Source organism: Ursus maritimus (genome assembly GCF_017311325.1).
Source record: "Ursus maritimus isolate PB19 chromosome X unlocalized genomic scaffold, ASM1731132v1 scaffold_X1, whole genome shotgun sequence".
In the NCBI taxonomy this organism is placed as follows: Eukaryota; Metazoa; Chordata; class Mammalia; order Carnivora; family Ursidae; genus Ursus; species Ursus maritimus.
In genome coordinates, this window is record NW_024423319.1 from 113,722,601 (window position 1) to 113,737,932 (window position 15,332).

At 38.9% G+C, this 15,332-nt stretch overlaps 2 protein-coding genes across 3 annotated transcripts in view; one reads left to right on the plus strand and one right to left on the minus strand.

Moving 5' to 3' along the window:
- MOSPD2 (motile sperm domain containing 2) overlaps positions 1 to 6,739 on the minus strand; it is a 55,983-nt gene extending 49,244 nt beyond the window's left edge. For both annotated transcript variants that reach the window (XM_040634251.1, XM_040634243.1), the window contains exons 1-2: positions 6,581 to 6,739; positions 6,355 to 6,424 (exon numbers count right to left, since the gene is read on the minus strand). In XM_040634251.1, the coding sequence (XP_040490185.1) occupies positions 6,355 to 6,424; positions 6,581 to 6,589 (79 nt within the window). In that variant the 5' untranslated portion in view covers positions 6,590 to 6,739. The remainder of the gene's footprint in view (positions 1 to 6,354; positions 6,425 to 6,580) is intronic.
- A 302-nt stretch (positions 6,740 to 7,041) lies between these two features.
- The window catches only part of FANCB (FA complementation group B), a 27,735-nt gene continuing 19,444 nt past the window's right edge, over positions 7,042 to 15,332 (plus strand). The window contains exon 1 of the mRNA XM_040634233.1: positions 7,042 to 7,153. The gene's annotated coding sequence lies outside the window, so the exon portion shown is untranslated. The remainder of the gene's footprint in view (positions 7,154 to 15,332) is intronic.

The following is a 15,332-nucleotide window of genomic DNA, read 5'->3' on the forward strand; positions in this document are numbered from 1 at the left end:
CTGTGAGAATGTTAAAGATGGAACAAAATTTAAGAAAATGCAAGTGTCTGTCTACCTATCTTTTAAAGGCTTCCACTACTGGAGGATAACAACTCATTAGCTTTGAGGACTAATTTATGATCTCCCACGTTATGCTAGTTCAAAATGGAGCTAGGTATTGCAGATGCAAAGATGAATAAAGCCTGAGTGGATCCCTTGGGTGGTTTATAATCTAGAGAGCTTATGTAAAACATTCAATAGTGTAGTTACACTTTAAATGTCATTTTCCTTCTACTCTTCCTCTCCAGAGAGGGCAGTTGATTAAGGACAATCCCTGTTTTATGTACCCTTTACCTACAGAGGTTTCTTCTAGTCACTGCTAATCATCCTGTCCTTGAAATTCTCTCAGAGATCATCCTGGTTCTTCTACTTCTCTAATCACTTTGTCTCCTTCAGCCTAATAAAATGAAGGCACTCTTCAAGGTTAATTGCTTAATGGGGGGAAAAAAAGGAAGACAAAAGAAAGACATTAAAGAATAATCTAAAGGTTATACTTAAGATGAAACAATAATGATCCCAGATGCAAGATGTGAAACTGAAGAAGGGATGGTAAATAAAGATATTAGTAAGTATATGGTAAGTAGACAAACACTAACATATAAAACAATAATAAATGGGGGAGGGGTGAATATGGAGAATGAGGTTATAACTACACAATGACTACGTTTTTCAGGGAGTAGAAAAGAGGAAATGCTCCTAACTCGTTTTATGAAGCCTACGTGATCTTGATGTCAAAATTGCACAAGAAAAATGTAAGAAAGGAAAATTACAGGCTAATTTATGAATATAGATGTACAACTCCTAAACAAAATGTCAGTTAACTGAATACAGCAATGTATTTTAAAAACGTGATTAATAGAATCTACCATATTAACAGATTAAAAAAGAAAAAACAAGTGAACATCTCATCAGATACAATAAATGTGTTCAATAGATGAAGAAAATGCATTTAGTAAAATTCAACCATCAGTCGTGCTGGGAACAAAGCAAACAAAAACCCAACCTAACAAACCAGAAGTAGAAGGAAACTTCTTCATTTTCATAAAGGATATCTACAGAGATCATACTTGATGGTGACATGTTTGAGGCTATCTTTCTAAGATCAGGAACAAGACAAGTAGGCTTTTCTCACTGCTTCAATTGAACAGTGTTCTGAAGTCCAGCCAGTGTAAAGTAAAAGCATTTAAAGTCGTAAGAATTGGGAATTTAGAAAGAAAACTGTCATTATTTCAAGGTGATATCATTGTCTACACAGAAATTCAAAACTAATCTAAAGATAAATTATCAAAATTAATAAGAGGTGGTAAGGTTTTTGAATTCAATATTAACGTAAAAAAAAAGTCAAATGTACTTTCTGTTAACCACAATCAGAAAATTCTTAAGAGATACCATTTAAACCACACACACACACACACACACACACACACAAAACCCCATGTAAGTACCCGGGAATGAATGTAACAAAAGTGAGTTAACTTTTATGGAGAAAATTATAAATCTTCCAATAAGGTAAAGTTTAGCAAAGATATACCAGGTGTCTGGTTAGGAAGACACAACCCTGATGATGTCAAGCCTCCCAGAATTGGTCCTCTGATTTAACACAATTCCATTCAAAATCCCAACAACAGTTGGTTTTTTGCAGAAACATGATAAGCTGATTCTTTAACTTATACGGAGGAACAACAGGCCAAGAGCCCGAAGAAGTGATTTTCATGGAAGCAGAAACCAAATGGTACATAAAGATATGAAGAAATGCTCAATCTTGCTGGGACTCAAAACAATGCAAGTTAAAACCACAATGAGATATCCCTACACCTTAAATCAGATGGGCAAAAATTAAAAAGACAACAACAAAACACCGCCACCACCAAGTTTTAGAGTGTGGAAAAACAAGGACACTCACAAACTGCTGGTTAAAATAAAAACTGGTATAATCACTTTGGGAACTAGTTTGGCATTACCTAGTAAAGTTGAACATGTGCCTCATCGATGACCCACACATTTCACTGTCGGGTGCAAACCCTAGAGCAGCGATCCTCAAATTTCTTGGTCTCAGGATCCCTTTTACACTCTTAAAACTACCTGAGGACTCCAAAGAGCTTTTTTGTTTATATGAGTTATATTTACCAGTAAGTAGTTATTTTATTAGGTATCAGAACTGAGGAAAGTTTAAACATGAGAACACACAAGCACATATTCTATCAGCTGTCAGAGCAACATCACCACATGCCATGTGACCTCTGGAAAATGCCACTGTATGCTTGTGAGAGAATGACAGTGAAAAAGGAAAATGATGCTTTGGTGTTATTATAAAAATTGTTTTGACCTCTCAAGCTCCTTGAAATGGTCTCAAGGAACTACAGTTCCTAGACCAACTTTGAGAACCACTGCCCCAGAGAAAGTCTAGGCACCAGACATGTTTAAAAAAGTCTGCAGCAGCACTACACATAATAGCAAAGCCTAGAAACGATCCCAAATCCATCAACTGATATTTACATTCCATGCACTACTACGCAGCTATCAAAAGCAATCAGTTACACCTATGTTTGACAATACGAGTGACTCTGAGTAACAGAATCAAGTCATGGAAAAATACATTCAGCTTTTATTTGAAGTTCAAAAACAGCTAAACTTAATAAAGTACTGGTGAAGAACATATCAGGTGGTAAAGCTAATGAAAAGCAAGAGAATGAGTAACACCAAACGTAGGACACACCACTGCCCCTGAATGGCAGTGGCAAGTACATGAGTGTTCACTTTATTCATGTTTCATACAAGTTGTACTTAAAAAATATTTCAAGTTGTAAAAAATAATAAGCCAAGACAAAGCAAAAATTAAAGGACTAGGAAATTATCGGATGAGAGGAAATTATTTAACTTAACGGCAATGAAAGAAACCACAAAGGAATGGGTAGTTTTGACTGCATTAAAAAACATGAAAAAAGTGAAAAAAATCTTTCCAAAGTTTCCACCTTTTCTATGAAGTCTTTTTCTCCCTTGGTGCTAATCCAATCACCTTAACCACGTGATTTTTTTCCTTGTCTTTGACTTCTACAGAAATGATTCTAGAACTCTTATTCCTCTTGATACAATTTGCCTGAATACTAATAGCCCTGTTTTAATGCCTCTACTAGACTGTAGTAGTTCAGGAAGGGGCTCTATCCTTCTTCAGTTCTTTCTCTAATACGGACACACTGCTTCCCAGAATTAAGCACATAATGACTATTTGAGGAACCAAATAAATTACTGTCACAAGGGAGTAGTCTTTTGCCTTGGCCACCAGAAGGAGGAAGAGAGAACGGGAAATGTTTCTCATTTGAGACTCAGCATGGAATTTCTCACAGAAACAATGAGGAAAAAAAGGACCACTTGTAATGCATAAAACAGTAATGAACTTTTATTCTTTCTGACAGCTACAAATCTATCCATAATTGGTAACTTAATTTCTATGGAAACAAAAATGTGCTTGGAATTCCCAAGAACCTACCTCCAAAAGAGTTTTTGGAGTACAGCCAGTGTTAAAGTGACATATTTGCAGATAATATTTTCCTTTAAGAAAAACATCACATTTATTTGCTTAAGTAAGCCTTAAGCTTCTTCTGAAACATAACATTGTTAGCGACAATAGAAAGGGTGAAATGAAAGAGGAAAAGTGAAGGTTCTCTAAGCACTCGAGTTAATTTCTAAAAAGTAAACTTGAAAGGGTGGACACAGGCAGATCAAAAACCCCTTTTTACCACTTTCCTACTTTACATTTACCTGATGCAGTATCTCAGGAAACAACTCAAACTTTAAAGGTAGAAAGTCTTTGCAGGTTTTTATTTTCCTTTCCTGTGCAAGTCTTTAAATTAATTACATTAGTATTTATAACAGCTGTGCAGATAACCCACTCACACACATTTCACATGTAACCCAAGTGTGAATATTTAAGGACACAACCCTCCCTAAAGTTAATGCCATAGAATGCTTTACTTTGAAATAATGCTCGTCTTCATGAAACATATTGTGAGGGCTACTCTTTGCCAGACTTTGAGGGGGGGTGGGGCAGGGAGCCAGTTAGGACAACTCATAACGCAGACTTGGATTAATCTCCCTACGTATATATTTAAGCATTGCTATATTGAGTATCTATTGAAAACTGTGCTAGGTATACAGAGGTGAGTCAGTCCCTGCCCTCAATGTCTACAGGTTGCCCCAGACCCACACACATTCTACTGGAGGAATGAACAATAAGCAAGTAAACAAATGAACACAATAATTACAGGTTATGGTTAAAAGCTGGAGACAAAATAAAACAAGACAAGACAGAGGCTATTTAGTAATCAGCAAAGGCCTCTCAGATACATTTAAACCAAGATGGAAAAGAAAAAAAGGACCTAGCTGTCCACATTATCTGGGCAAGAGCCTTCCAAACAAAGAGAAGTGGAAAGGTCCCAAGATAAAAACAGATACAGTCTGTTTGAACAACATAAAAGAAGCAGTGTGGCTGGTTATGTTTTTCAAACTGTAGGTCATGTAGGATGTGATGTCAATTTTGTGGGTCATGGAACAGGGAGTCATAGGTTTTAAGAATAAGTATTCTTTAAGGAACTTTTGCTCCAGTTATGTGTGCATGTGTGGTATGTTTCTCACTGTGGGAAGTGGTGAAATCTGTACTAAGCGAAGAAAGTAGGTACGAATTAGGATGGAAGGGTGGGCAAGAGCTACAGCATGCATGGCCTTGCATTGTAGGCCACCATAAAGAACTGAGATATTTATTCTGAACACAGTGGGAATGTATTGAAGAATTTCAAGCTGGGGAGTGACATGATCTAATTCAACATGATGGTGTTGCCAAAAGATTTTCACTGTAGTGAAATTCAGAAAACCAGCCCAGGCCTAGCCATTAACACCAAGGATTTGGAGTAAATCACTTAATCTCTCTACATCTTACTTTCTTCATTTTAAAAATGAGAAGGCTGGACCAAGATAACTTTTATGATCTTACCTATTGCTAAACTTGTCTGACTATACACATACACACATATATATACACACACACACACACACACACACACACACACACATATCCTGCTTCCTCCATTGGGCATAAGTACCTGACTATTGGGGAGACACTAGCCCATTAGGTCAAGTTCTGGGTTACTTCTTAAAACACTACAAACCATGTAACTATAAGAATTACATTTCCATATGAAGCAATTTTAGAATTATCTTTTTACTAAAACCAGTTATATCATTTAAATGAGATCTCTGGGCTAAAAGTGAATCAAGTGCTTTTGCAACTCTCTAGTGCAAAGTTCGGGATGTGAAGAAAATTGACAGGGAGGATGAAAAGATTTACTGACCAGGTTATTTGGAACACATTTCCTTATTTGTTCTAGGTCATCACTGACATTTAATCTAGGGCAGTCTAAAGTCGCAGAGAACCTCTGCTGAGCACTAAAGTCAAGATGCAGAAGCTTAACCCCTTCCACAGCAACCAAAACGACTTGAAACAAAATACTCGTTGAGAGCCTACAATAGGTTAACCCCATGTTAGGCAGTTTGATCTATGTTTTTTTCAGTTAATCCTCCTAACCTAATTATTCATATTACACAGATAAGGAAACAGGGGCTTAGAAAAGACAACTAAGCTATTAAGTGGCAGGGTCAGGATTCAATATTTCATATTTATAATAAATTATCCTGCAGGTTTTTAAAAATTACTGTACAAGCATTAAATAATCAGTTTCAAGTATCTGGGACATCTGTTCAACCATATGAACACATAATGTTCAACAAATAAATCAATTCTGGACTCACAGGTACTTTGGCTAGGTAGAATGTGGGATGAAAGAGAACTTGATCCAGCCCTGGGAGGCCTACTCCGTGGGTAGCATACTGGGATGTATGAAGGGGAATTTAGGCAAAATAGCCAAGGAATTTGTATCCCCAATTAAGTACACGTGAATAGCATTATGGCGGTTTCCAGATTTTTTTTCTCTATTGTTGTCAGCAGCGAAACCGTGCACTGGACAGTGTCACCTGTGCCGTGGGCCTTGAAAGTGTCCTGCAAGTTCCACAAACTCGAGATGCTAGAAACTCACCAATTTCCAACTTACTTTAACCCTTTAGGAAGCAATGGGCCTATCACCTGTCCACTTGGAGCAAAGTGCATGGCGTGTTATGGAGAAGAAAACCTTGGAACGTGCAGGGCATCATCACTGTGAGGGTCGAAATGGTCCCTAAAGCCTCCCACAGACACCTGCAAACACCTTTAGAAAGTTGGGGACGCTCACTGCACACCTGCCTCAACATCGAGAACGCGGTACCCACCTGTCACATATTCGGCTTCGAATCTCCGTCGGGTCTCAGAGATGAGCTTGGCTTTATTCTGGGCGTGATACTGAAAGGGAGACACGAAGGGACGCTTAGACACCACGCGCACCACCCCGCTTCCCTTCAGCCCAGCCCACCTGCACCTGGGCGCACAGCCCCCGAGCTTCAGAGGAAGCTTCCGGGTCTGAGGGGAGGGCCGGCAGCGGTGTGATCACCTCCTCACCTCGGCCATGGTCGCGGTAGTGGACGTGATTTCGATCGCCGTGGCCACTTCCCCACCTGTCCGAATATCTCATCACTGGCCAAGCGGGCCAGTAGGTAGAGAGGGAAGGGCGGGAGGTGGAGACAGTCGCGTGACACCGGGAGGCGGGCGGAAGCGTCGCCGCGTTGTCCAATCCAATGTGGCCGCCTGGGTCTGGAGGCGGAACCAGGCCCCAGCCTGGCTTTCCATTAGCTTCTCGTTTGGGCTCCGCTCCCCCGACGTCCCCTGCACTGCGGACCCGCCTCCGCCTACCACCGGATCACGGGAGCTTCCCGCGCGGAGCTCCGCCCGAGCAAGCTCCGCCCGCCCTTCGCTTTCACAACATTCCTTGGAGGCCCCGCCTCCTCAGCCTCTCTGGGCAACCGTCTCTGGGCTGGCTCGGCAGGCTCCGCCTCCTCTGCTTTCGACGCAGCCTCCGGCCCGGATCTCCCAGGATGCAGCGCGCGGGCGGGAGGTTTGGAGCGGAGGGACCCTGCGCCCGCGTAGGGAGTCGGAAACGTGGCGGCTGTAGGACGCAGGGCCTCGCGCGGTGAGGTAGGGCCGTCCAGTCGTCCCTTGCCCTTACCTGGCCTTCGCGGGGCTGGGCGGCAGAGCTGGGTTGGTTCCCTTCTTTGCGGAATAAGGGGACGCAAGCGAGTCTGCCATGGCCATTGTTCATCATTCTTTGGATTTTAAGTGCTTGCTGTATAGGATTATTTCGCTTGAAACTTTCTTCACATTTTGAGTGTGAGAAACTTATAAAGGCTTATATATTTGGAATCCTTAAACTAAAGCAGTTATATGAAGTTAAAAGATATAAAGCATCTTATAGCTTATTAACTACGGTAGTTCTCAGCCTGGGGCAATTTTGTCTCGCAGGGGACATTTGGCAGTGTCTGGAGACTTTTTTCGTTTTCACAGCCGGGATGGGGTCTGCTACTGGCATCTAGTGGGTATTGCTAAATAGCCTGCCACGCACAGGGAGGCCCCTTGACAGTTATCCAGTGCAAAATGACATTAAGTGCCAAACTTCAGAAAGATTTAGGCTTATGAGGCACTGGAACAATTTTATGGTTGTTGGCTAAAATATTGAAAGGAAATAGTTTTGCATTAAATAGTACTGGCTTTTTTAAAAACTGAAAGATACTGAAAACTCCAAAGAAATTGCAGGAAGAAAAGTCCCCATATTTCCATCATCCACAGTCAACCACGATCGACACTTTAGCGTCTTTGGCCGAGACTTTTTTTAATATGCTACAAATTTTTATAGAGAAAAATTGACATATTGTTAAAAAATAATTGGATACATTGTTAAAAATAACGTTGCAGGGGCGCCTGGGTGGCACAGCGGTTAGGCGTCTGCCTTCGGCTCAGGGCGTGATCCCGGCGTTATGGGATCGAGTCCCACATCAGGCTCCTCCGCTATGAGCCTGCTTCTTCCTCTCCAACTCCCCCTGCTTGTGTTCCTTCTCTCGCTGGCTGTCTATCTCTGTCAAATAAAAAAAAAATAACGTTGCAGCTAAGCTAAAGATTCCTCTGGCTCCACTCCCCTACCCTGATACCTATCCCCTTCTCCAGAATAAAGTCTTTGGAATTTGGCATGAACCTTTACAGAATCTTTGCTCTTTAAATTTTCGACAAGGCTGCCTGAGTTTGAATCCTGGCTCTGTTACTTCCTGTTTTTAGGCCTTTGAGAAGATTCTTAAACTCCATGCCTTAGTTTCCTCATCTGTAAAATGGGGTAATATTGCCTATAGCATAAGAATGTAGCGAGGAATAAATGAGTTCAAAGTGCTTAGAATAGTACCTGGCACACAGAAGCACTCAGGGAATGTAGCCTTTGTAGGTAAACAGAAAATATGTAATGTTGTTTTATGTGTTTTGATTTAGATAAATAACAAACTTCAGAATACATTTTTCTGCAACTTATTTTTTTTCATTTGATTTTTGAAATTTAGCTATGGTGGTATACATAGATCTAATTCATTTCTTTTAACTGTAGTATGATATTCCATCTGTATTTATTCATTCCCCTATTGATGGTCATTGAAGTTTTTTACTTTTTTAATATTACAAACAACAGAGTGAACATTCTAGAGCAATGTCTTTGTACATTATTATGTAGGATTATTTCTCTGGGTTCATATCTAGAAATGAAATTGCTGGATATATGCATTTCGGGTGGCTGCCAAACTGCCTTCCAAAGTCACCTCTCCCTTTAATTAAGAACTCATAATTAACTCCTAATTGATGGCTTTGCCTCCATTCTCACCTCACCCCCATTTTCAGCATCGTCACTAGAATCTTTATAATTCAGAAGTACAATCCTGTGATTTCTATTTTTGAAATCTTCCAGTGATGTATCATTGCTTGGAGAAAGTTAGAAGTCCTTAGAATGACTTAGAAAACATTTAACTTCGCCTTCCTAATTCTCTTAGTAGATCACCATTCCCCCATGTTTACCTACATTTCAGATACACTAAGCATTGTTGGAAAAGGGAAAATGGAGCTTGATTCTGGGTAGGCTTCTACAAATGATTTCCAGTTATATAGGTAGAAAAATGTTTTTAACAGCAGACCTATTCTGTAGCCAAGTTAATTTACTTAGGTAAATAATGTCCTATATGTTGTGAAAAGTACATCTATGCGTATTATGCTTATAAAATTATGCTTAATATTCTTAGGTGAAATTTTTAGTTGGGTATCTTAATTCTACCTTTTTTTTCCAAAGATGCTTTCTATTGGTCATGCTTGATACAGTTTCTTAGAGACATTTTTAGATTTTATCTGCAGAAAATATGGTGCTCTTTTTGGATCTTCCTCAACCAGACAGGTAGTTTATTTGAAGAGTTCTGGAATTTATATGACGCCCAGAGGAATTTATTAGCATTTAAAAGGAACATTGTTTTTTTGATAGGAGGTTGGTAGGGAAGAGTGGATGAGGGTGATAATTTATTGCCAACCTACTATATTTCTGTTAGCATGTATTATTTCCCTAGTATACTTATGTATTTTCATTTTATGTACAGAATATATACAGTCAACTTTGATATATGGTAATACAGAACAGGAAAAACACATTAATTATGTAGTATTTTATAAATAATCTGCTTCCAACCCCCTCCCCATCCCATTAGCTGCGATAGGAGGTAAAACTTAACCGGTTTGAGTTACCTATTTTTTTGTTTTTTTTTTGTTTTTGTGTTTTTCTGTTGTAAGGGTGTAAGCCACAACTGTGTAAGCCACTGTTGTAAGGATAAGTAAAAAGTCAGATGACCGATAGGCTGGAATAGTAGGTCTGGTGCTCTGATGATCAGGGTTTGATTAATCAGGGCTTGTTTATATTGGTCTTAGAACCTCTAAATTGATCTTACTTTCAGTTGTTTCCATATTATTTTTATCTAAAAAAAGGAAATTACCATTTGTTCCATAGGCTTAAAGTTTTGTTTTATGAACATATGCTAAGAACTCTTACTCTTAAAACAGATGTTGCATCAGTATAAAATAAAATGTACACAGGTATGTAAATTCAGTAAGCCTTGAGATTATAGAAAGTTTGAGGAAAAAAATTTATCTTCATAAATAAATAAATATATTAATGCCTTCTAATTTTTAACTCTGAAGGTGATCAATTTTAAATAACTTATATTTAAAATGTGCATGGTTTTGCAGTACTATTTAAAAATAAAGACTTTTCATATAACAGCCATTTAAATCTATTTGAATCTAAATCCATGAGAATAAGTTTGCTTTTTGCCTTGAGCTCATGCTAAACGCATGTTGGGTTAGGATTATAACAGGGCTTTGAATGCCATGATAAACTTTATAGCAATGGTTTGCAATCTTTTGTCTCTGTGTCATCCATGTGTTCAATTCACAGTGTTTAGCATCTATCTTTCCAGGAAGTGATTCAAGGATCATACATCTATTGAGAAGGGGGAGAGGGTACATGCAAAGTTTTTGAGGTAGGGGACAGTTACCAGATCAGGTTTGTGTTTTAGAACAATAACTGAGGTAGCATAAATAAATTGATAAGTTGGAGGGGAGAGAGCCTAGAGTAAGGAAGATCAATTTAAGAACCTTTTACGTCAGCCTAAGTGAGAGTTGAAAGCCTGAACTACTGTAGTGGCAGTTGGAACAGAGTTGGAAGATAGTGGTTTCCAAGTTAAGGAACTTGCTGGTAGTATTAAAAGAAGAGAATGTAAGGGGTCTGATTTTCTTAAGTCATATGACTTTATCAAGGTGCAACAATACATACTCTAGAGTTTAGTAAAGGGGGATATTCTGCTGACCTTTTAGCAATCAGATTCTCCTTACTTCTGTCATACTCAGATATTGGTGAACCAGAGCATTGCGTTGATTAAACATTAGTTGTGACATTTAATACTAAAATAACAAATGTTATTATGCTTGATGGAGTCACTGAGTTCCCCACGTCTGTTCTCATTTTACATAATTCTTTTTTCTTTCTTTTGTTCAGTTTGATTACTTTCCATTACCCTGCCTTCTAGGTCACTCATTCATTCCTCTGCTTCTTCCAGCCTGCTGTTCATTCTGTCAAGTGTGCTTTCATTTTGTTTATTGAGCCCTTTATCTCCACTGTGTTATTCTTTATCTCTGTATTAAGGGTCTCACTCATTTTTTCCAAAATCCTTTTCTGTATAGAAGTTCTTTTGGTTGTTTTTAGTACTTAAGAAATCTGAAAAACTTTTCACGTAAATAGGTAGTAAAAGACAAGTTCTTATATCTTTACCTCAGATTATATCATCTTATTTTATTTTTTTAAGATTTTTATTTGTTAGAGAGAAAGCATGAGCAGGGGGAGGGGCAGAGAGAGAAGCAGGCTCCCCGCTGTGCAGGGAGCCCGAAGCCATGCCCAGCTCCATCCCAGGATTCTGGGATCATGACCTGCACCTAAGGCAGACACTTAACCAACTGAGCCACCCAGTCGCCCCTAAAATGGCACCCAGGTGCCCCAGATTATTATTTTAATGCTAAAAGAACAGTGTATCATTTAATGCTGAAAAAGGAAACTTCTTTTAGAAATCTAAGAGACTTGGCATATCTGTGGGAAATTTTAAATAAATTATTATTAATACATTTTGTTGTAATACTATGTTTATTTCCTTTAAAAGTTTCATAAGTAAAAGCCACACCTTTGATTTACCTACGTATCTTCTTTACTAATAAAGCTGAGACTACTTTATGATACCCGTTGTCCCAGATCTTTGCATTAATTGCCTAACAACAAACCAGTAAGCCAGTGACTTCTGCTAATTTGTATTATGATACAGCTTCTCCAGTTACTTCAAGTAATAGGTTTCATGAAATTCTCAAAAGCAGTATCATCAACTTAAACAAATTACCATAGAGGAATGTATTTGTTACTGTATAACAAATTATTCCCAAATTTAGCATCTTTAAACATCAAACGTTGTCTCAAAATTACTGAGGATCAAGAATTTGGGAGCAGCTTAGCTTGGTTCTTCTGACTCAGGATCTCTCCAGGGGGACTGAATCATCTGAAGGCTTGACTGGAGCTGGAAGATCTGATCCCAAGAAGGCTCACTCACATGGCTGTTGGTAAAGGGCCCCAGTCTCTTGCTGACCTTTGGCAGGAAGCCATAGTTCCTTGCTGTATGCACATCTCCATGGGGCTGCCTGAGTATCTTTATAATATGGCAGGTGGCTTTCCTCATTGCAAGTGATCCAAGGAGCAGGTCAACAAGAAAGCCACAATGTTCTATGACCCAGTCTCAGAAGTCTCACGTTGTCCCTTCTATCATATTCTGTTGGCTAGAAGTGAATCATAATGACCGGCCCTCACCCAAGGAGAAGAGAATTAAGTGCCACTTCTTGATGGAAGGAATTTCAAAGAATTTGTGAACACCGTTTAAAACTACAACAAATGATGTATTTGGAAATTAGACAATAAGCCATGGCACCTCCAATTTGAAAGTAGATGCTGACTAATCAAGTCTGCATTTTAATAGAAGTGCCTCTGAATTAAAGTCATTTCCACAAAATGCTACATTAAGTTAAATTTGTAGATGGTTCAGTGATACTTTTCTAATTGGACTCTTGGTAGATTTTTATAATAAAAGACCAAAACTTAAGCCTTTGCAGTTTGTTTCTCATTCAGCAGAGGAAAACATTATTACTTAATTGCAAATGACCTAGTTTTCTGAAATAGTTGAATTTCCTGGTGTAAATGATCCACAAGTAGGAGAAAAGAAAGAGGATGAGTTAGAGTTATTTATGGTGGAGAGGGACCTTTCAGAATTCACAAACTTAAGTATGCAACTGTTCTGATGTTTCAGAGGTTGGGTACTGTATAACCCAGAGCTGGCCATGATGATGATGATAATGATAGTGGTAGCGGCTAAGCTTTATCAAGCACTTTCTGTGTGTCAGGTTCTATTTTAAGTTATATTAGTTAATTTCAATACCTTGTGGGGTAGTACTTCACCCCATTATATGTGGATATGAGGCATAGAGGGATTAAGTAACTTGCCCAAAGTCATACCTCCAGTAAGAGGCAGACCAGGCCCACCATTCACACAGTTCTTTAGGCTCTCCGACCATGTGCAGTTCATAGCATATGCTGAGCTTTCCACAGCTGTTAAAAAAAGTGACTCTGCATTTATGGCCACTGAGTACATATCAACATTTTTCTCTTATTTGTGTGGTCACTGTAAGGGCTGTCCCTTTGTTGTAATTTTGGGTTTTTTGCAGTTAGATTTGGCCTGTGTTCTTTTTTAAACTTTATTTTTACTATTGAAGTAAAATTGACATGTTGTGTATTTCAGGTGTACAGCATATTGATTTAATAATTCTATACATTATTCAGTGTTCACCATAATAAGCATAGTCACCATACAACGTTATTATAATATTGACTACATTCCTTAGGCTGTACTTTTTTTTATAATAATTTTTATTATGTTAGTCACCATACAGTACATCCCTAGATTTTGATGTAAAGTTCCATGATTCATTACTTGCGTATAACACCCAGTGCACCATGCAATACGTGCCCTCCTTAATACCCATCACCGGCCTATCCCATTCCTCCACCCTCCTCCCCTCTGAAGCCCTCAGTTTGTTTCCCAGAGTCCATAGTCTCTCATGGTTCATTCCCCCTTCTGTTTACCCCCCTTCTTCTTCCCTTCTCCTACCGATCTTCCTACTTCTTACGTTCCATAAATTAGTGAAACCATATGATAACTATCTTTCTCTGCTTGACTTATTTCGCTTAGCATTATCTCCTCCAGTCTCGTCTATGTTGCTGCAAATGTTGTGAAATTGTTCTTTTTGATGGTTGAGTAACATTCCATTGTGTATATGGACCACATCTTCTTTATCCAGTCATCTGTTGAAGGGCATCTTGGCTCCTTCCACGATTTAGCTATTGTGGACAATGCTGCTATGAACATTGGGGTGCATATGGCCCTAATCAGTTGCATTTCTATACACAAACAATGAGACTGAAGAAAGAGAATCCATTCCATTTACAATAGCACCAAAAATCGTACGTTATCTCGGAATTAACTTAACCAGAGACGTAAAGGATCTATATTCTAGAAACTATAAATCACTCTTGAAAGACATTGAAGAAGACACAAAAAGATGGAAAAATATTCCATGCTCATGGATCAGAACAATAAACATAGTTAAAATGTCTATGCTACCCAGAGCAATCTACAATTTCAGTGCCATCCCAATCAAAATACCAATGACATTTTTCAAAGAACTGGAACAAACAGCCCTTAAGTTTGTGTGGAGCCACAAAAGGCGCCGAATCGCCAAGGAATTGTTAAAAAGGAAAAACAAAGCTGGGGGCATCACGTTGCCGGATTTCAAGCTATACTACAAAGCTGTGATCACAAAGACAGCATGGTACTGGCACAAAAACAGACACATAGACCAATGGAACAGAATAGAGAATCCAGAAATGGACCCTCAGCTCTTTGGGCAACTAATCTTTGACAAAGCAGGAGAAAACATCCAGTGGAAAAAAGACAGTTTCTTCCATAAATGGTGCTGGGAAAATTGGTCTACATGCAAAAGAATGAAATTTGACCACTCTCTAACACCATACACAAAGATAAACTCCAAATGGATGAAAGACCTCGACGTGAGACAGGAATCCATCAAAATCCTAGAGGAGAACATAGGCTACAACCTCTTTGACATTGGCCACAGCAACTTTTTTCATGACACATCTCCAAAGGCAAGAGAAAGAAAAGAAAAAGTGAACTTGTGGGACTTCATCAAGATAAAAAGCTTCTGCACAGCCAAGGAAACAGTCAAAAAAACTAAGAGGCAGCCCACGGAATGGGAGAAGATATTTGCAAATGATGCTACAGATAAAAGACTGGTATCCAAGATCTACAAAGAACTTCTCAAACTCAATACGTGAGAAACAAACAAATCATAAAATGGCAGAAGATATGAACAGAATATTGTCCAATGATGACATACAAATGGCTAACAGACACATGAAAAAATGTTCAAAATTATCAGCCATCAGGGAAATTCAAATCAAAACCACATTGAGATACCACCTTATGCCGGTTAGAATGGCAAAAATTGACAAGGCAGGAAACAAATGTTGGAGAGGATGTGGAGAAAGGGGATCCCTCTTACACTGTTGGGAATGCAAGTTGGTACAGCCACTTTGGCAGTGTGGAGGTCCCTTAAAAAGTTAAAAATTGAGCTACCCTATGATCCA